Source organism: Limanda limanda, chromosome 12, assembly GCF_963576545.1.
Source record: "Limanda limanda chromosome 12, fLimLim1.1, whole genome shotgun sequence".
NCBI classification, from domain to species: Eukaryota; Metazoa; Chordata; class Actinopteri; order Pleuronectiformes; family Pleuronectidae; genus Limanda; species Limanda limanda.
Window position 1 is genome coordinate 11,609,708 of NC_083647.1, and position 21,713 is coordinate 11,631,420.

The 21,713-nt window shown below is 47.3% G+C and overlaps 1 protein-coding gene across 2 annotated transcripts in view; it reads left to right on the forward strand.

The window, feature by feature from the left end:
- The first annotated feature begins 1,121 nt into the window (after nt 1-1,121).
- crim1 (cysteine rich transmembrane BMP regulator 1 (chordin-like)) overlaps nt 1,122-21,713 on the forward strand; it is a 37,034-nt gene continuing 16,442 nt past the window's right edge. For both annotated transcript variants that reach the window (XM_061082687.1, XM_061082689.1), the window contains exons 1-6: nt 1,122-1,738; nt 5,796-5,957; nt 6,199-6,372; nt 14,760-15,002; nt 18,482-18,661; nt 21,091-21,294. In XM_061082687.1, the coding sequence (XP_060938670.1) occupies nt 1,441-1,738; nt 5,796-5,957; nt 6,199-6,372; nt 14,760-15,002; nt 18,482-18,661; nt 21,091-21,294 (1,261 nt within the window). In that variant the 5' untranslated portion in view covers nt 1,122-1,440. The remainder of the gene's footprint in view (nt 1,739-5,795; nt 5,958-6,198; nt 6,373-14,759; nt 15,003-18,481; nt 18,662-21,090; nt 21,295-21,713) is intronic.

The following is a 21,713-nucleotide window of genomic DNA, read 5'->3' on the forward strand; positions in this document are numbered from 1 at the left end:
CAGCTCCATGTTTGGGAAAAAAAGGATTTCTGTATTCTTGTTTCCCAGCAGAAAGCAGGAACAAACAGCGACTTCTTATCTCTTTCTTCAAGCGGTATTGTTTTCTCTAGATGTTTCTTTTTTTTTTATGCCTACTGTCACAACACGGCCTCCAGCTGTGCCCACTGTCCCCCACGTACACCACCCATCTGAGCACACAAACACCACTTCAGCAAACATCAGATGACCTTTTACCTCCCAGAAGCCACACACAATCTGACACCTACAAACACGGGTAGGCCCACACACATGCACACGCAACACATTAACACGAAAGGTAAAGCTGAGGAGTGAGATATGGCCTCGATAAGGCCTGATATGTTTGATTATGAGGCTTTGACAGACTTTATCAGCGTATTGTTGAATAGAAATAGAGCACAATTAGAGTAGTGGTGACAAGAGCCTTATTGTAAAGTACATGTGAAATATAAACGACAGTTCCTGATCTGTCTCTTCCCTCCCACGCCCACCTCTCTCTTTATTCTTTTCCCCCTACCTCTGATCTCGCCCATTTTTCTTGCCCATTTTTCTTTCTCACCCCAACCGGTCGAGGCACATGATCCCCCCCACTGAGTCGGGTTCTGCTCGAGGTTCCTTCCACAGTCACCAGTGCTTTTTTTTCACTTCCACAACATTTTATAGGTCTCGACCAAATATGCCTTGAGATAATGTATGTTGAGATTTGGAACTAAACAAAACATTTGAAATGAGACGCAGTATTTGTATAATAGGCACAATGTACATACACATACTGGTGTAGCCGTGATTCGGATTTATAACCTGGATTTGGCTTATTCGTGTTCCACTTCTTGAACCTATTAAAATGCTGTAAACTCTCACTATTTGTCTTATTTGCGAAGCACGCACACGAAAAGGGGGAAACATGCATTAAAGACATCCAAAGTTGCATCATTGCGCAATCCCAGAGACGGAGATAAATCAGTTCCAATCCTCCCCTCCTTTCGCTCCTTGTGACTGGTCGGCTCCCGTGTCAGTCAGGGGGAGGGGGGTGCACCGCTAATTTCTATATGCCTGTGTGTCAAACCAGGGCTCATATTGCGCTCCCGTGTGCGCCTGTCAGCAGCAGCAGCAGCAGCAGCAGCGAGACCCAGTGGACGTGCACCAGCCTCGCTCCAAGGGATTTCTGTGCGTACTGGACGCGTAACTGGATACAGCGGTGCCACCTCGCTCATCCGCACACTTCAGACTTCTTTCCTCTTTGAAAAGCGAGCTGCTGCGTAATGAGAAAGGCGCCCGAGGGAAGAGCCATCACCAAACTTTAAAGGAGACTTTGCAACTTTATTTGGCATTCAGCGCGCGGGTCATCACTTGACTTGAGGATCAATTCTCTGTGGAAACTTTAAAAACAGGAGACTCTTTTTTTCCTTGGGGGGGGGAAACATGTTCAGCAAGTGCTCCGTGGTGCTATGGAGCGTCCTCGTCCTGGCGCGGGTGCTCTGGGCTCAGGAGTGCGCGCCGTGCGACCTCCGGACCTGTCCGCTGAAAGCCGCGCACGGCTGCGAGGGTGGTCGTGCCCTGGCCCGGGACCCCTGCGGCTGCTGCGACCGGTGCGCCCGCCTGGACTGGGAGTCCTGCGGCGGAGCGGACTGGACGCACGGCTACTGCGCCCTGGGGCTGACGTGCGCCTCTGTCAACGCGTCCGGAGCCGCCACCATCCCTGAGATCGGAGTGTGCAAAGGTGGGTAGAAGTGAAGTGAAAGATTAAAAAATGACTGGGTTATTTTGTGTGTTATAATTTTATAGAAACCATAAGCGGAGATTCAATCAAAAAAAGAAAGCTGTTGATGTTGTTGAGTGTGCCACAAAAGAGCAGCAGGCGGCCATCCCCTTCTTTTTAAGTGTTTTGAGCGCACGACCATTCAAGTGTCAGTCCGGGCCTGGCTGCTGGGACTGTGTGTCACTGTTTACCTTGTCTCCGGCTGCCTGGAGCTGCTGCCCAGGTCTGAGGGAGCTCTTGACTGCCAGGAGAGGAGTCATGTTCAGCTGCTCTTTCTCCCTCCTCAATGCTTCATTCACTTTCAGCTCAGAAGGCGGACAATAAGTTTGGCAGCAGTGGTGTTGGCCCTGCACTTCAGCTCTATAGTAGGTCCTGTGATTCTCAGCTCAAGGAGACATTCACATGTAGGTAGGGAATTGAGATGAGACAAAAAAAACGACTGGTTGAATGTGAAATTGTGGTTCTCTGTGGCGTGGCCGACAATAATTGTGTGTGCACCCTTGGCAACACACTGTAATTGAAGGAATAAATTGGCCCCTTTCTTGTCGGTAATGTCTGTGTGTGACTCAGAGGTGTAATGGTTTGACAGCACGATTACGAAAGTCCCACAGCAGATTTTCATTTGCAACCCTGTGACGCAGCAGACTTGTACATGGTTCTGTTCCTGCCCAGCGGAGCCGGGCTGTTACACTGTGGATTTGCTCACTTTACGCCCAATTTGAGCAACTTTCCAAACTTCAAAGAGATGTGTGGGGTGTCAGGTTCGGCACGGTTTATGGAGTAAGTTGCAATGGCGTTCCCCTGAGGATGAAATACCCAGTAGGAGGACCCCCCGGCAGCCCCTCCACCTGCATTCTGTCCGGTCTGTTTGGGGATGATTGAAGAGGACTGACAGGACTGTAGAGAGTAAGCAGCTCTCAGTGTGTGTCTGGATCCCCTGACCCTGCCCTCCCATCATCTATCCATGGGGTGGTCCTAGTCAGGGCTCCACTAGGTTTTTCCAGGGGTCTCCGCCCCCACGCCATTCCAGGAGACGCTGCTGCTGATTGTACCCCGCGTACAGGGCATAGGCTGGCGTCTGGAGGACATCTCTGCAAATTAACAGCTTTGGGCCGAGTGGGAGGCCTAATGGCTCCTCTGATTGAGTTGTGCCTCTGGTCCTGTGGCCCCAGGGACCTTGGAGCATGCCGCTGACCCCTAAATCAGGCACATACACACGCAACCCCACTCTCCCAGGCGGTACTAGGTGGGGGTAAATCAACACCTCCGAGTGTGTTTTCAGGGGCCACGGTAGGCAGGCTGCTGGAGGCTGATCCCAGATTTCCCTCCTCAAGCTGCAAGGGTCTTAAAGTGATTAGACTTGCAATCAGGAGTAGGGGGTAAATGTTTCCGCTTTCTGATCCCCTGCCTCCATGCTCACAGTTTTGATTTTCTGGGTGGTCAGAATCGGTACGTTTGGGGATGCAGCAACTCTAAAGCACAGGTGACATATTACATGAAGGGAATATCTTGGTAATGGCTGGAGTCAGCTTTATTCTCATCTTGTCAAGAACGAAAAGCTTATTGGAAACGACAATTAAAATAATTCTGGGCTTCTGATGCGTCGGGGGAAGCTGCAATAGTCATTGGATAATGAGTTTTCCAGATTTGGAAAATGTTATGTAAGACACCGCTGTCAAAAAGGAACAAGACATGAATTGTTATCTATTGTCTCTTTAAACTAAGGAAGTATTTAATTCAATGTGTTGTGTCCAGCTAATTCTAAGGGTGAAATAATGATTTTATCAGACGCCAAAACAAAAAGGTTGTAGCTGGCCAAAAAACGATACTTAGGACATTCAAATCAAATTTTCATGGAGGAGTTCTGTATTTAAATGTGGAAGCTGACAAAAAAGCGAATGAAACATCGCAGCTTGTGTCCGTCTCATGAGCCTTCAAGCACCTGTTCTCAGAGAGAGATCTAAGCTGTTTCACTGCGTCATTCCTGCTTCAGCGATCGGCCGCTTCGTCAGGTGAAATCATCAAGTCTCTGATTTGTTTTGATGTCCTCATTGTATTTTGTCTTTCTGTCCCCCCAACACACACACTTCCCCCCAAGCTCCAGAGGCACTTACCATACCACGTAACACGAGTATCTGTCTTACAGGAACGTTATGTCCACTGCCCTCCTTCGTATGCCTTCCACTTCTCTGGTATTATCTAATGTTTCAAAGACTTCCTTTTTAGCTCGCTATCAGCCAGAGGGCCTGCAAAGGTCAGCTTTCCCATCCTGGCTCTGGATGCCAAGACAAGCAGACTCAGTGGCTGAGAGAGGAATCCTCCTGGGATGAATCCATGGACCTTGGCTAGAGTCATGCCGGGCCAGATAATAGATAATCAGGCTAGACCAGATCAGAGCTGGGTCAGGCTAACGGGGACACACAGTTTTTAAGAAACTCGGCTCACGAGACAATGTTTTCAGTGTCCAGGCTTTCATTCATTGTTTGGTCTCCTGTACCTCATTTTCTTCGTGCCGCATTTAGAGCCCGACACATTCTACCACTGACTCAAATGAAAATACCCTCCCAGGCACAGGAAAGCCTCTGGATGGAAAATATGTGGAGGTGAGGATCATTTTAAGGTGAAAGGAAATCACAGGGAAAGTTTCGGTGCGGTTTATTGAAAAGGCTGCTTGTGCTTTGCCAGTCTCGCTGGCCGTCTGTGAGAGCTATTAACAGCGCTGGCTGGCTCAGGTTGAAGGTATCGTTACCATCATTTCTTTCATTGGCTGCTGTCACAGGGCCGGTTAGTGTCCTGCATCACCCAGGAGGCGTCCACATCATCCGCCCGAGGATACATGTTTCTGGAGTCGCATTGACTCACTTCATCATGTGAAAATCATTACAATAAAGAGATTGGCCCTTTTCCCATAGCAGAATATCTGTTTTAGATTAATATGGATCCACACATGTGTTTTATTATGATTTACATCATTCAAAAGCAAAGCAATGGAATTCCACTCCTTTCCAATCACTTGGCGTCATCCTGCTTTTGTTTTTCTGACCCCTAACTGCGAATGAGAAGGATTCTCGTTTTACAAGGCCTTATTTCAGGTGGGATCACAACGGTAGTCAGGTAAATATACCATGCGGTTGTTCCGTGTTTGTCTTGGATGGTTAAACCTTTTCCTCCTGTGCATTGTTCTGGTGCGTCGCTGTTTGGAGAAGAAAGCCAGAGTATTATGATAAGCTCCAATCACGCTTCCACACTGTTGATTTGAGGCCTGGGAGCTAAATGCTCGGGAAGGGGTTACTCGTTGTTACAGTTGGTCTCATCCTGTTTACTCTGCTGCCACTCGTACTGCTTCTTGAATGACGACCATGGAGGGTAATTTGAGGGTATACGTGTGTGTGTTTATGCATGGATGTGAAAGTCTATGAATGAAGTGTATGTTGGGGCCCTTTAATCCCAGGGTTTTGATGGTTATTCAGCTCACAAGGCTATAACGTGACACATTATACCCTCGCACATTCCTTCCTATTGTACGATTTTTTCATCCAAGTCTTGATGTGCCATCTCGGGTGGGGTGGGGGCACCGGGGATAAGGCTCACAGGGGCGGATGAACAATATGTGGGCATGGTGCAAGTGGCTTTGGTACAGAAGAGGCGTTTCGGGGAACAGCAGATGGAAGCCCTGGGAGGGCCCCATGCTGTGGAACAAAAGCAAACAAATGGGCTCAATGGCTCCAGTAGCGTGGCACGACGAGGAGGGAGGAGAGATGGCAGCCCAGCAACACACTGGTCAGCTCAGCCACTGTTGTGCCAGGGGCAATGTGTCGCAATGAAAGCTGTGAGCTGGCCAACCCCTCAGCACTTTTGGGAAATCACAACTTCTGGCACATTTCGCCTTGTGATTACACTTAACCTGTTATCCTGTCCGATTGAATCACCGTCAAAATGACTATAGAGCATAAGAGAGTCCAAGTGAGAAGTTCATGTCCTCTCCTTATCCTCCGTTCTCCGTTTCTGTCCCCCACAGTGCTCCCAGACCATCCAGAGGCCGGCCTGGAGGACGAGCGCTGTCCCCTGATGACGGGCTGCGACAGGGCCGGAGGACAGTGTGTGTGTGATGCCCGTCACTCCTGCCTGGGCTCTTTTACATATCCAGACCAAGAAACCTGCATGAAGATCAGCAAGTCAGGTGAGCCCTCTCCTCCCATCGCAACCACACAAGCACAGAATCTCAGAGCTATAGCGGGAATAATGCTGTCCATTGAGAGGAGCTAATCCATAACAGATGTAGCTCTGAGGTGACTAATACAACTTACATATCATAGTGATGACACACATGCTGAGGCTTTGTCTAGTGGTTCCCCTACTCACCCTTGAGTGGTGCCATTGTGTGTGACTCACGGATTTGTGTGTTCACGGTTGGATTTCAGAGGGTCGGAGGCACGAGCACCGGGAGAGACACAGAGAGAAGTATGTGGGACCATCCAACCCGGCCTGCATGTTCTCCGGGTGTAACCTGACCGCTGAGGGCTGTGTGTGCGAGTCTCAGAGCTGCCACCACCACTTCGCCTACATCAACCGCAGCCAGTGCCAGGAAGCCGCAGGTAACCCTCTAATGACCCACGACTGGAAGTGACAACCACACAGCACCCGACCAGTTCCTGCCCAGCTCAAGTTATTTAGATATACAGAGTTAAACGCGAGTCAGAAACAAGCTCTGCATCTACAAAGTTACTTCTATGTTTAGTAAGAGCATTGGTATAAAATGCACTACAGATGTGTCTTCTGAGTTTTTTCTCTTCTCACATACGAATCACCTCTGAGTGGAACATGCAGCTTCAACGTTTCTCACGTCCCAACTCATTATATCTGAGGAGAAGCATATTGTCACTGACCAATGGAAACCCTATGAGTCTAATTTTGACTCATAGAATTTCAAGTGCTAAAATCTGTGTGTACTCATTCTACCTGAATGGTTGCACGTAGCTATTTTCCACCTGTAAAAGCTAAACATGCTCAGTATTTCCCATCAAGGCTACAAACACACTGCTATGTTTTGAAAATGCGTCACTGTTTGGTGCCTGCTTGCTCACCTGGCAGTGCAGACTCTCAGCATGCGGAGACTTGAGTCCTCATTTAGAGACCACAGGCTCGGTTCCGACACGGCCCCTTTGCTGCATCTTTCTCCGCTTCATGATTCCTGTCCTGTCAATAAAGGCAAAATGCCTGGGAAAAAAACAGCTGCCATTCCATATTAATCTGGAGTTTTCAAGCATCTACGGAGAAGTTTAAAAAACGCTGCTGGCCCCATTTTAGTTTGATAAATCAGAGACTTTGTTGTTGTATAGACGGGCAAAAAAGCGAAGGCGTTTGGACCCGATGATGCAGCCTCCTGATAGGTTCCTGTCAGCCATGACTCAACTACCAGCGCTGAAAGCAAAATTATGTAAACTTTCAATAACAGGTCCACTTCATTGTCAGTCCAAGAAAAGTAATCCCTCGTCTTACTTTTCACGTTTCATGTTTGCATGGATGGTGATTATTACTGATGTAAGCATCTTTGTTTTAAAACACCATTTTAAAACAAACACGTATCCGCGTGGATGACATGCAGAGCGTAAGAAATTGAATGGAAGAGGAGGTGAAGTGAGAGGAAAAACAAGAGCCAAAGATTGATGTCATGAAAGAAAACAAGAGCGAGAGATGGTGAGAGGGAAAGGAGAGAAGGTGTGAACCTGAATTACGGAGAATGTCTTCATATAAAAAAAAGGAGTTGTTGATGAGGCTGATGGATATATGAAGTGTTGGAAATTGTCAGGCACAGGGGGACAATTCTGACGTGTAAATGTGTGAGTGTGGGATGAATGTTTCTTTTGTGCAGGAGGGAGAAAAAGGAGAAAAGAGTAGATGAATGTGTGATTACCTCCACCTCTTAGCTCGCTCCCTGACTGACACTTGTGAGTGAAAGATGTTACCGCCGGCGCAGTGAGTTAAGTTTCCTCATTTGGATGGTGAGGTATAGATATAGGCAGGCGTTAAGTGTCGGCTGCCTCCTGACTGACATTTGAAAAATAGGACAGCACGGAGTGAACCCTCTGAACCTCTGTGTACATGTGTGGTGAACCTGTTCTCACTGAACATGCTTTTAGAAGAACAAAAGGAGTTTGGTGCTGTAGCGAAAAGATTTTAGTCCAAAACATGTGACTGCTTATGTTTTTATCCACATGTTTCTCTCCCTGTAATACTCAAGGTTCTGCCTTTTTCAATTGAGGAACAGCTCTTTAGCTACTTTTTTCTTGCAATGTGCCTCGGAGACATTTGTGTTTTCAGACATTAACTCTGGAAAAATGCCTTTCACTTATCAGCAGGAGATTATCTAGGTTAAACCTGTTCACAACAACAGGAAAATCTACGGAGCACTCAGGTGAATGGTGGCATCTGGATAGACAATGCTGCAGGCTGCAGACGGGACAATACATATAAACTCTACATGTTTATGTGACACCGGCATCAGTCTGTTTTGCCAAAGCTCTTTCCAGCTTGACTTCTCCTTCAGAGTCTTCTAAGTGTCACCTCTTTTTCATTTGGAGATATTTGTATGTTTTTTTTCGTCTACACACCCACTCGCTCGCTCTCTGCAGATTTCCAGATACTTTCCTGCTGTATTCTCACATGGTGTCATTTGGACTTTTTTAATTCCAGGAGGATATACTTCGTTCAGTGCATGTCGCAGTCTGCAAATTACACATTGAAATTGTAGCAGAGCATTTACAGTACAGCCGTGTGGATGTTCGCCTCGAGCAATTTACTCAGTAAATCCCACAGGAAGTAGGCTCGTCAGACATGATATTGTTTAGACATATCATCGCTGAAGTCTAGCGTTGCGATGAAAGACGCACTGTTAGTCTTCTGTGTTTTGTAACCGCCTCATCTCAAAGTCAGAGCCCAAACGGGTGACAGTTTCAACTTGCACCAGTGAAAACTGTAAACAACATTTTTCAGCAGCTTATGAGTTCTCACCGCAGCACACACCCACCCCTTCTGATGGCCCCTCATTAAGTAAGAGACCAGGATATGTGTGTCTGCCGCTGTCTGTAAGAATGTGGAATGATGCACACATGCGCGTGCTTAGAGGTGTTTTGTATATCATCACGTGGTTGTAATGATGAGCATGTATATGTGAGAAGAGCATCCGGGCCTGCATGTCTGCGTCTGCGCGTGTGTATGTCTGTGTGCGATAATGATCTTGTTTGTCTCCATGTCTGGGCAGAGATTTTCCTTTTGTCTGTCATCAGCAGGAGCTTCCTCTGTGACGGGCCGGGACTCTGTGGTCAGGATGTTATTCGCTGGTGACAGTGTCCATCAATCCCTCGTTGTCTTTGGATGCGAGCAGTTTAGAGTCCGGAAGCAAACGTGTCCTGTAAACTTGCTTTCAAGGCTCTAGAGCCACGCTTACTGCAATTGTCTTCATGTGCATAGAAGCAGACCTTGTGTCCTTACACTTGATGAAACCCTCAGGCTACATCCATACCCGCAGTGGTATCCTACGGATACGCCTGCATCCACACTACTAAGGAGTTTTAAAGCTGCTAAAACAGAGACATTTGGAAACGCTGCTGGGTCACGTCTTAGAGTGAAAACCCCAGGGCTGCAATTTAGTCGGGCAGACACTGAAATGTAAACAATCGCTTGCTGATTGGGTCTTGTCGGTGAAGACGGAGCCTTTGCTGATTCGTCAGGTTCCTATCACATGACCCCCTCTCAGAGGAAGCAACCGACATTAGCCTCAGCTACCAGTGTAACACAACACGGATAGACAAGTTATAAGCGGTTGCTAACAGCTGCCTTGCAGTTAAATTCTACGTTTTAGTTGAGCAATCTGCTACAAATCCCATGTCTAGCACTTTGCACTTACCTTCCTGTTGAGACCTGCATGCACTTGCGCAGTGAACTCAAGTGGTCATGTGATATATGCTTATAATTATATATATGCAGGGATTAAACGTGATATGGAGCCAAAATAACGCTTGTGTGGACACAGATCGTTTAGTTTTAAATGCAGTTTTCAAACTAAAACCTAGTTGTATGGATGTAGCCCCAATCTCACACATGGAGGTAGTTTGGCCTTTCACTTTCCCTCTGACTCACTCAGCTCTCACTGGTCAGTTCATCCCTGAAAGCTGTGACTCACTGTGAGCTGTTAAAACTCAACATCCTCTCCGACCCATCACTGCTCCATCACCTAACTTTGCCTCTTGCCCTGTCCGTGGGAGAATGTTCTCTCCATGGTGCTGATGTACTTTGGCTGCAAAACGTTCAATCAGAACTCCAGACGTATCAGCCACATGTCAGGGAGCTAAAGAGGATGTGATAAGTGAAGGAGAAGGAGGAGGAGGGGGGAGGCAGTTGCAGGAAGACAGGAAATCGAAACTGAGGCCTGGCTGTTTTGTTGAGGTATTTGTGTCAAGCGCAGTCCCCAGAGTCTTGGTTGGGTGGTGTTTGGTAATTTTACACTCTAGGATAGTTTACATATTTCATTTACGATAAGGCCCCTGCTGCTATTTCAGAGGAATTCCCCTGTTGTTGCTCACTGACAGGAAGAAGCAGCAGCAGCCTTCAGCAGACAGGGAGGTGCTGGCCGCTACAATGTCATGACATGAACTGACTTGTTCCCACAATTCTCCGTGCCCACCTATGCCACCTCCATCCTGCCTTTCCTCTACCCCAGTGAAAGGACTGTTAGTTCTGCTTCTCTGCAGCCTCTTTGTGGCAGGGCGATTACTGGCCGAGCCAGACCGCCACTGGCTGAAAGGGCCGCTAGACGTCTCGGTGGCGTGTGTTTGTGCACCGTCTGCGTAAGCTGTTGTGCCCTGCAAGCTGCTCGTTTCCCAGCGTGTGTGTGTATTTGTGTCTGTAGAGTGTGTGGGTAGGGATTTCAAAGAGAAAACAAAACTCTTGTGTGACAATCAACACAAAGAACTTCCCTTTATGGCATGTTGGGATTGCTCTCAACCCACTCACTACTCACGGTCAGCCGCGGACCGAACCAGCCAGCGTCAACATTCCTGCATGTCCGACCATCTCTCCATTCACTAAATCTAGCCCCAAAACCTCAGTTTATTGACCCAACCATAACCCTTAATAAATCAAAGATACCCAGACTGCAGCTAAAGCCAACTCCTGTTGTTCCCAGACCTATTTCTTATATCCTAGGCATTCTTACCCATTTTTTCCCTTAAAGGTAACAGACATATGGCCAAAATCCATACATAGCCCAACTGGCCTTACCACAATTTATTCAACAGCTGTCCTCACCCTAGGTCTCCCATGGAGTGTTTTCTACATTTGCTACAGATCAGGGCAGAGCTATTGTGTCCTCTGAGGGACAGTACACGTGACGGTTTCGATTTGCTTTCCATTGCTTTATGTAAAGTACCCTGGAGCGGAGAATGTTCACTCTTTTCATATGCGATTGTGCCAGATATGGTGATAGAGCATGTGTGTTGTTTCTCTCTGGACGGACCCTTTATGCTGATAGAATTCCCATGCGCTCTCGTCTAATCTTATTGGCCATCTGACGTGAAGGAAAGGGTGTGTTTCAATGGAATGCGCAAATGCTATGTACACTCGCGATCCACACACAAACACACAGACACACATGATTACATCTATGTCAAAATGTGCATCTACACGTGGATAATCTCATGACCTCACCCAAACATGCTCTTTCACAGCTGTAGCGGCGTTTCTTAAGACCCTGAGATCACGTTTTTTCATCTGCAAATATTTAGCCTCAGTGTGAGAGAGCCAGACGTGCAGGCAGCAGATGCCGGCCTGCTGGCTGCTGCGTGCCGACGCCCGGCCGCCGCGGGCTTCTGACCACGGTGTGAAGTTCTTCCAGGTGACCCCAGTCTGTGCCTTTCAACCTGGACCACCTCCCAGACCTACTCCACGGCCCTCACAAATACGCTCACACACGCTGACACAAACAGGGAACATTGCTTACTTTCTCAGCTGGAACTGCTGGTGGGCACTGGGCCAGACCCCCACAGCTTTTACGTGAGAGACGGCCCCGATGTGTCCCTTTGCGGAGCAACTTTATAAAACCTGAGGACAGACCAGAAACCCACGGAGGGCAGCTGGACTGAGACAGCTTTGTTCTCCGCTGACTTGCTTCCAAAGTCAGTCGGTGAACAGAACTCACATTGTGCGCTTTTTCCATGAGTAAACTCAGGCTGTCAACACAGCGTCCTCTGCCTGGCTGAGCCACTCCGGTTCGGAGAAAGACTGCGTTCCTTGTACCCGAGCTTAAAGGGAAGAAAAAACCCATTTAGAAAGGAGGTGTTTTTCTTTCTTCAATGAGCCGCTGCGATGCCAGAAATATGCATTGTTTACAAAAGAGGCTATTCTGTGGTAATGAAGCAATTTCCTCATCCCACCTCCTCCAGACCAGTGGCAGGTGTGTGGGGCAGGGAGGTGGGGGCCTGTTTATTGTCTGCTGGTTGTGCATTGAGGTCAAAGGTTTCCCATTCTTTGCTATCTTACAGTTGTGAGCACATGTTGCTTAATCTGGAATGAGAGTTTATCAACCAAACCAGATCAGGCCTTTTGTGTTTGTGCAAGCTGGAGTATGGCCACCATTGTGATATGAAGATTGGTTCTGTGGCTGCTGACTCACTAATTACAGCCATTTATGCTCAAAGATACAACCCAAACAGCACGGGATGAAATCCATTTGCTGCTGACTCTTTCCGCTCTTTCCTCTGTCTGCCTACTGGGCTTACAAATGTGCCTGCTAGAAAATTATATTAATTGGACCTGCAAGGGCTGGAGCGTTTCCACAGATGGATACAATTCTATTAATTTAAATGAATGGTAAGTCTGCCAGCTGCTTTTCCCAGCCCACTCTAACCCCACCCATTATCACAAGTGAAAGAGTAATCAGCTTTCTCTGGGAGACATACAAGACACATAATGTGTTTTTCAGTGCAGAACGTTGAGCAAGATCGTCCCATGGCATTAATACACGGCTTAAAAAAGTGTGAGGTTTTCATATGCAAAACCAGTCCTCCACTGAGCAGCAGCAGGGTGCGTCACACTTTATTGGAAGTAAAACATTCGCCAATCAGCGCTTCCAACTGAAGTGTATTTTACTCCAGAATCGGAATCGGGCCAAAAAACCGTTAAAATCTCAATTCAGGGGGTTCGCCCTCATTTTCTATGACACCATTCAGCTCAAAGTTCATCAATGAGAGCTTTGTGGTAGCCTCACTGTTCCCAGGTTGCTTGGGTAAACAGTACATTACTGATACACTCCCTCTATTTATCTGGAACCAGCTAAATTCAATGTTTCCCTTATCCTAGATTTCATCTGTTAGAAATATTATCGCCGCACGCCAAAGCACAGCGGTCACACTCTCACAGTCCCCCCCCTCCTCACTGTTTATTCTGGGTCAGGTAGACATCAAATAACCAGACAGTTTATCTAATAAACCTGGAATAAACAGTGCGATTCAGAGGAGCTTATCTGGAGCTGAAGTCTGGCGAAGCAATACTATTATCATGGGATCAGAAGTCTGGACCCCAACTGCTCACCGGTTCAGTTTCCTCATCTGGTGGCAAAACTAAGAGGGATCCACTTACAGGTCTTCAAATGTCAGGGATGAGGCACATCCTCTGAGAGACTTGTGTTGCACAGTGGAGCCACCGGTCTGGGAAGACCATCAACAAGACTCAAAGCTTCTGGAAAACACGGCCAAAACTCTGAGTGCTGTTGCACAACCTCAGCCTGTATCATTCCCTCTCCTCAAAAACCATATGTATGCAAAGATTCTCAAGTATTCCTCACAAGTAAATCATAATCCACCTCATTTAATGATTCCATTTTATGAGGCAGCTGTTCATTGACACGTTTCCTCCTTTAAATGTCACTGGTGATTTAAACACAATTAATAAATTTTCCTCATATCCATCCATAATCTCTGTGCTTGTCAACGCCGTCTTTCCTCTCTTTCTTTTCAGCGGTCATAGTTCCACAAAAGCTGCTTGTACTGGGCTTACAGCTGGGAAATGACTTAGTGACTGACAATTATAGGACAGAGCGCAGGTTGGCTCTCGCCAATCCCTCTCTTCTACCTGCACTGTATACATTACAGTGACACTGAGAACCAAAATAAACACGTTTGGGTAATCTAATCTTTGTGAGGTGGCTACTGTTCTCATACAATGTCTGTACAGAGGGGCGCTTCATTTACTTTTCCTGAACAGGCTCCAAAATACACCCCTGAGCCCCTTGCCCATTTCCAGTACCCCTGCACCCCCCCCCCCTTAACAAGGGGTATCACAGCTATTATGTTGGCTCTGGCAAATGAATAGACAAACACGTCCTGGTATGCTAAGTGAAGGGGTGATTCTCAACTGCCAAGAAGAAAGACTCTGTTGAAAGTTGGCTGTTATTAATGAATGGTTTTCGAGCGTGAGGGGCTGTTTGGATTGCGAGCCGGTCGGGCCCGGGCCGGGTGGGATCAGAGGAGTGTAGACAGGATATGTAGAGCGAGCCTTGTCGTGTCTGGAGCGCCGCTCTCACTTCTCTGACAGGATGCTTTAAAGCTGTCGCAGGCTGAAGTGGGGATCTGATGACTGCGCACAAGAGTTTGTGTTGGGTGGCTGTGTGAACTCAGCTCTAAGGCCGTAACACGAGCAGCGCTGTTCTGAAGTGGCTCAACTGACATAGCGAGGAGGAGGCCACCCTCACACACACACACACACACACACACAAGCACACAACCCTTCCTCCTTCAGGAGAACACAGCCAGCACTGTCTCCGCACCTAGAGCAGAGCCCAGAACATGGTGTTGCAAAATCTCTTGCATAGGAAGCATGAAAAGGAAAAAGATGCCAAATCTGTATCCCTGTTTTTTCTTTCTTGCATATTGTGTTTGCTGCATACTGTGTCTCAAAGTGAACATGCATCCATATCTGTGTGTTTCAGAGGAGCTGAGGTGTGCTGGGGTGACGTGTCCCGCTCTGCAGGTGCCCTCCTGCCCCCATGGATCAGTCCTGACCAAGAGCTACACGCCCCCTGCTGGCTGCTGTCCCTCCATTCCCCCCCAGTGCACCTGCGACCTCAGTGCCTGCCACAAGCCGCAGTGCCAGGGCGGACAGCGAGCCGTGCCGCTCAGCCAGGCCAGCGGTCTGCCTGGAAACTGCTGTGACGTGTTTGAGTGCCAGAAAGGTGATTAAGCTGAACCGCACGCTACGCAATCTGTTTCGATTGGTCTCCCGCCGAGGGTAGCAATGGCACAGTTGGTGTGAGATTCATCGCCTTCGAGGAGGCAATTACTTCCCTCAGAGTGAGGCTTTCCTCCCCGCTGACCAAATGTCCGCAGATGAAAAAGAAAGTAGCTGTTTGGATAATTACTGTTGGGCTGTTTATCAGGCTCAGCCAGTGCCTCCCATGGTTCCAAGATAATCTTTTTTGGGTGTAGCTGCAAGCATTTTTATAGCTCTAAGGTATTTTAAATGCAATGAGTCTTTCAAAGCAGATTGATGGTTGGGAATGTGTGTGTGCACCACTTTCTCAGCAGGTCAGAAAGAGGCAGAAGAAATTATAGAGAAAAAGAGAAGTGATGGAGCGAGAGAGCAGAGGTGGATCACACACAGGGAGACTTCAGTTCTCTCTGTCGTGGTCCAGAGTAAACCAGGAGATTCAGGAAGGCAGGGAGGGGATCTGCGGTATTGGTCTGTTTGCTTTGCGATCCCAACAAATATTCGCTGTTTTACCAACAGAACAAATTCCCATTCTGGCCCCTCCACATATATAAATGAGTGCCGTGTCCCGGAATTAATGGACTTAACGAGCCCAGTGACCAGAGAAGTGCTTAGGCTACAAATTTGCTCAACAGAAGTGCAGTGTCAAAGGGTTCCTGTCTGGTCACACATCCAAAGGGAAAAGGTTCAACAGTTCATCGATGGGAATGCTTTTTATGTGCTCCAGTCTGTCAGTGGGGAGGGTAATCGAGTCCGGCAGGCCAGCGGGGTCTGAACGGCAGCCGTGGGGGCCATGGGATCAGTGTTTTGATAACAAGTGTCTGCTGCTCTTTGGGCCCGGGGCTTGATGCCTTTTGTGCTGCCCCCACCGTACATTAGGCCTGCATGACTGCACTGCGTGTCAGAGAGCTCCACAGGCAGGCACACGGACAAGGACACACACTGGGCTCCCTAGTCACCTCCCCCAGTCCTATAGAGGCCTCTTAGAACTCGGGAGGTACTGTAACCAACACATTAGCGCTAACTTGCTTCAAATGCCATACCTGTTCTGTGATGGAACATACCACTGTCTGGCTCGGACTGATTAACTTGTTTCCACTGCCCACTTGGCAATGGGCTCATATTCAGCCAGGGTCAGTCAGTGTGAGCTCTGACAATAAGCCCCACCTGTGTGTTTTAGCAGGCGTTGACAATAGACTCTTTCCACTGTTGGCTGGAGAGTGGCTGTATCTGGTTGGCAGAGTGAACCCAGCACCACCATCCTCACTGGACGTCATCTGATGCCACAGATGATCCAGTTGGATCTTGTTTAGCTGTGGTCCGCTGTTGTTTAAAACATTAGCTGGCACAAAATTGGCAATTGTCCCCTGTAGGCAGCCCTGGGTAGAGGGTAGGTTCATGACTGCACATGTTCCTTTGAGATTTACGCCGGCGTTAAGCAAATAAGGATGAGATCTCCACACTCATTGCTCTCCTGCAGATCAGCCTGAGTTTGTTATAAACAGCCATTTTCTTGAGCGGTGGTGTTTGTAACATTGGTTAAACTCATATTTCCAAATTGTCAACGAATATTCTGAACATATCATTGTAATGTTTATAAATCACATCATTATTTATGTGTAGTCATGTCTTGCTTCCCATTGCGGGTTTTTTTGCCTGTAAACCGCAAGAAGCACCAGTACGACAGCCCATTATGAATGATTTAGAGTGGAGCCAGTGTTTTATGGCCCATCCATCGCCGCATCCAATCCTCACCTCAATTTAGAGAAGACTGAACATCACAAAGCATGACTGGAATTTTAGACTAGAAGTTGTTATAGGGATTACCATTGACAAACACTGCAGAAATCACACGTGGGAATCGCCTCATGTGACTTCCTGTTGCTTCTGTGAGTGTTGAGAAACGTTGCTGGGCCTTTTCGATTTGAGCCAGTGCTTATTGCATTTTCTCTGCCTGGTTTTCCCTGCACGCGAGGAAGGGGTGGCAGGAATACCGACCACGAGAGAGGAAGAGGGCAGAGAGGATGGAACAGAGTGGGAGCGAGGAAGAGAATAAAAAAACAAATCCCCCACTCCACTTTCAACTCGGTTGGCCCACCTGCTTTGTATTAAGAGTGCAGCGCTGGTTGTCGGGAGGCACGGGGTCATCGGTGCAGACAGTCTGCGCTCAAAGACTTTGGCATTCAGATGCCGCCGTAAGCTCCGCTCTCATTTATAGAAACCACTGGCTCCACATCTGCTCACATCTGCGCAATACATTTACACACTTAACTAGTGCAGCTACTCCTCAACGAGTCTGGAGATTTCTTACATAACCACATTGCCTCACTTCCCTCATGTCGAGTGTGTTCGATGAGAAGTTGCCGTGTGGTTCTTGAAGATCAAGCCACTGTGGTGCATTTGAATGAGCAGTGTGGTGTTACCATAGAGATGTCATGCTGTAATCTTCTTTTCCTCGGCCACAGAACTAGCATCATTTTCTCATCCACACACATACTGGAGTTTGGATACCCAACCAGAGCCTTTTGAAATGATATTTGGCCAAAGGGTGGGTTCGACATTGGCTGGGCTAGGTACTTGATTTTTTTTACACATGCTCTGTAATTGGGTAAAACATCGGGCTTGCTTCGTCCTTGTCGGGCTCTGTTAGTTCTCTCTCTGGCTCAGACTTGATCAAACAGAAAACGGCATTCCGGGCCGTAATCCATAACCCACACATTAATTTAATAATCAAATTACATTATGGGTGCAATGATTAGGTCAAGGTTTCCCCGTAGGTGTTATTTCTTTGCTAGCCCACCTGTCTACACATAAGATCAGTAAGCTCATTCTATTTCCTAGTAGGGGGGATTCAGTCAAAAGAAGTTCGATGTGCTTTGATGCTTTTGGGGAATTTGGGCCAAGTCGTTGACTCACTCCACCTGCCACCAGCACACTGAGCCCAAACTTTGCCAAAACCCTACTAACAACTCCTGTTTTATTTAACGCAGCACTGGAAGAGTCAAACAACTTCTTGAGGCCCGCTGTATCTGTGGAATATTTGCTAATGGACTTGGCTTTACTGTCTATTAGATGCCACATGTCCAACATCACAGGCTCAACCATCAGTGTCCACCTCTGCACCATTTGGTTCAGATTCACATAAACAGCATAAAAAAGAATGGCTGTTTATGAATTTGTAATTGACTTTATACAGCTGTGACAGGCTCTCGCTCATTGAACTTGACGTTTGTGTAGAAAAACTGCATTTTTCTGTCCTAAAGTCATGAGGAGAAAGTTCTGGGGTTGATCCCTGCCAAATGTGAAGGACACCTGCCAGTGCGTTCCTTTGTCGAGTGTGTTAAGCATTATCTTCCCAACGTGGTCTTCGGCATCAGGTTGACGGCATCTGTCTTCAGTGACTGCATCTGATTCTTGTTTTTTACTCATTCTTCTTCCCCTTAGTCTCCCCAAATTGCATCCACAACGGGAAGGATTTCTCAGAGGGAGAGGTGTACCGCATGGACCCCTGCTGGCTGTGTCAGTGCCGAGGAGGAATCTCCTTCTGCTCCAAGGCAGAGTGCGCTGAGCTGGACTGTGAGAACTTCTACATTCCTGAGGGCGAGTGTTGCCCTGTCTGCTTAGGTACATGTCTTTAGTATTTTGCTGAGAAAGGGCAACATAATTCTTAATCTTGCAGAACATGATGCTGTTGAAATGGGTAGATTCCGATTTATTCTCATGTTTTTTTGACATATGCCACTGGAGATGTGGCATACAGGAGGCCTGTGTGGCAGAGCGGGAAGTTGATGCCCAACGGGTAGAGTCAAAAATCAAAATCCACCTTGCCTGATACTTACCTCCAGTGACCCTACCTTAATGGCTTCCTCATATAACCAGCTTCCACAGTTGTTAACATACCTGGCATACTAAAGAGGCACACTAAAGAGCCAGCCCAGTGATTCATTTCCACTGGGGAGACTGCGGAACATAAAAACCCTTTTTTAGAGTGGACGGCTTAGCTTTGTAATATCGGGCCCTGGCTTAATAGAGGGGACCCACTCCACAAAAACATATGTGCTCAAAGCCAGGTAGGGAGCTGTGATATGTGCACTTGGGATTGTTAAAAAATAAGGCTTGCAGCGCATATGGCAGCCATATTACAGTCTGCCGGGAGCCTGTGGATGGAGACGGTTGCCAGCTTTGGCCTCTGCCTGCGTGGCTTCAGTCGATCAGGCTCATGAGATAGAGAAGAAGACAAACAGCAAAACAGCAGAGGAGATCATGTTAGGTCAGTAATGGAGGTACACCTGGAATGTGCAGGCATTTAGATGGTATGGAATGCTTTCATCTTTTTCGTATGGAAAAGCTGCTCATGCTTAGTGCACGGCTCACTGCAGAGAACAAAGGCGGTTATGCTTTAAATCTGGATTAAGAGATGTATTAAAGGTGACCTGGTGACGATTACACTTAGAGCTGTACTAATCAATATTTCAGCTTCATAAAAGATCAGGGGGACAGGGTTGTTTGTAATGATTAAACCATATTGAATTATCATCTAGCTGCAGTTGTGCGCTCCTCTGTGTAGCGCTTTAGCATCTTACCGCTTATGGTTTTGGTATCACAGCCCACATCTTTACTACATTGGGTCATTTCTACCACTCAGGTTGTTTACAGCAGAGGCAGGCAGCAAAACACGCGTTTGTTTACTACATGACCTGAGGCAGAGATGGAAACCAGGGGGTAACATAGATTTTCTCTTGTGAGTTGATGGAGACCAAAAACAGAGCTGCCAGAAAAGTGAACATTTAGATTCTCGGCAGGTGAATTGGGCAAACTAAAAAGTCAAAGCACACGTTGCACCTCAAAGATGCTTTCCGTCATTCTTCCTGGAAGTAACCTTTTAATTTGTTAATTAATTAATAAATAAAAACAGGGTGAAACAAAAACAGCGGAGTCTGACTCATGACTGGACAAACGTTTATCTATGATACCATGGCTCTATCCCCTGACACTTCTGCGTATAGGCTCTCACTCCAAATGCGCAAGATGACAGCATTTGTATCCGAAATACCAAAATCCTGGATTGACCCTTGAACATTTTCATTATAAGGGTTCACGGTACAGCATGCAGGAGGTGTATACAGTGAGACAGAAAGAGATCCTGTTCATGTTAATCACAGCCAGATGGATTGAACTGCAGCAGCCAAACCTCCGCTGGGATCAGATAGGACAATTAGGAGTCCTGTGTGAAGTATACAGCCCCCTTACTCCCTCTGACACACTTTCAAAAAGCTGCAGCGTACACGTAAACATGCAGAATCCTGTACACAACTGCCTTTGTTTTACTCCAACACACACGGAAACAAAATGCAGAGACCACCTTCTAACCTCTGTTGCTAATAAGACCAGGAAAAACAACAAAAACTGTTTATAGGAAGTGGGGGGGAAAGTGGGCTTCCACAACTGAGCTCAGGCACGATACACCCCTTCATCGTGAGCCGGATGGCTGCACTATCGGGTTTTAAACTGTCAAACTTTACGGTTCCTACTTATGGCTACAGATCTAAAATACTCTCTCCTTTGTAGTGAGATTTATGGAATAAACGCTGACCTGGCCTTTTAACTCAGGAGTTACGGCTAAAACTCACATGGATGAGTTGGAGCTTTTAGCCGAGAGATGAGCGGCGGCTGTGGAGACCAGAAGTTATGGATGTCATCACCCCTCACTCAATATGTCAATTTCTACGTGAATAGTTATGTTGTGGCAGAACTATAAATTATATTATAAATCTAAATTAGTCATGTTCTCGCCATAGCTCTTGGTGAAATACCAGTCTCCATATCTTGTTAGCTCCCTCGTGGAGTATCCCACTTCTATCACCTCTGCACTCACCCTCCTATTGGGTTACAGTATAGGATTGTACTGTACAGTAGGATTGGACTCTGGTCTTGGTTTAAATTCCATTCATACCTGCCAAATCCCACTATTCATGTGTCTTAGCTAAGAATCAGATCAAAGATTCTCCTCTTCTCTTCTACTTCGTTCCCTAACCTACTTGTGTGTCTCTCAGATGTGGAGCTGCTGTCGTTGGACAGCACTAAGGCCAGCTGCTGGTCGAATAATAAGCTGCGAGCGCACGAGGAGCAGTGGAAAGAGGACGACTGCACCTTCTGCCAGTGTGTGGATGGAGACCCGCACTGCACGGCCATGGCCTGCAAACAGAGCTGCCAAAACCCGGTCAAGATCCCCGGAGAGTGCTGCCCGTTCTGTGAAGGTACGGAGAGTCGGGTTGGGACTTCAAACTAGGGATGTCATGAGAACTGATACTTACGATACCTTTCGAAACTAAGTTAACAAAACACCGACGATGCCCATTTTTTATTTTGCTGGTATTGCCACCGACTACTGAATTTTAGGTATAGTGACACCCCTACTTCAAACCATATCTTTTATGTTTATCATATCTGACATATGGCCCATATCTATCTGAAATACGCAGAAGCCGCATACCACATGTAGGAGGCTCCTGTGGCTCCGCAGCTTTTCTACAGAGGCCGTGTCGCCATGGGCTCATTAAAGCTGAGGCCACCGAGCATTCTTCAAGCTGCAGGGTTCTTTGTGTTCCTTTATTGCCCTTGCCCGCCGAAATGAGACCCACCTGTGTGTGTGAGTGTGTGTGTGTGTGTGTGTGTG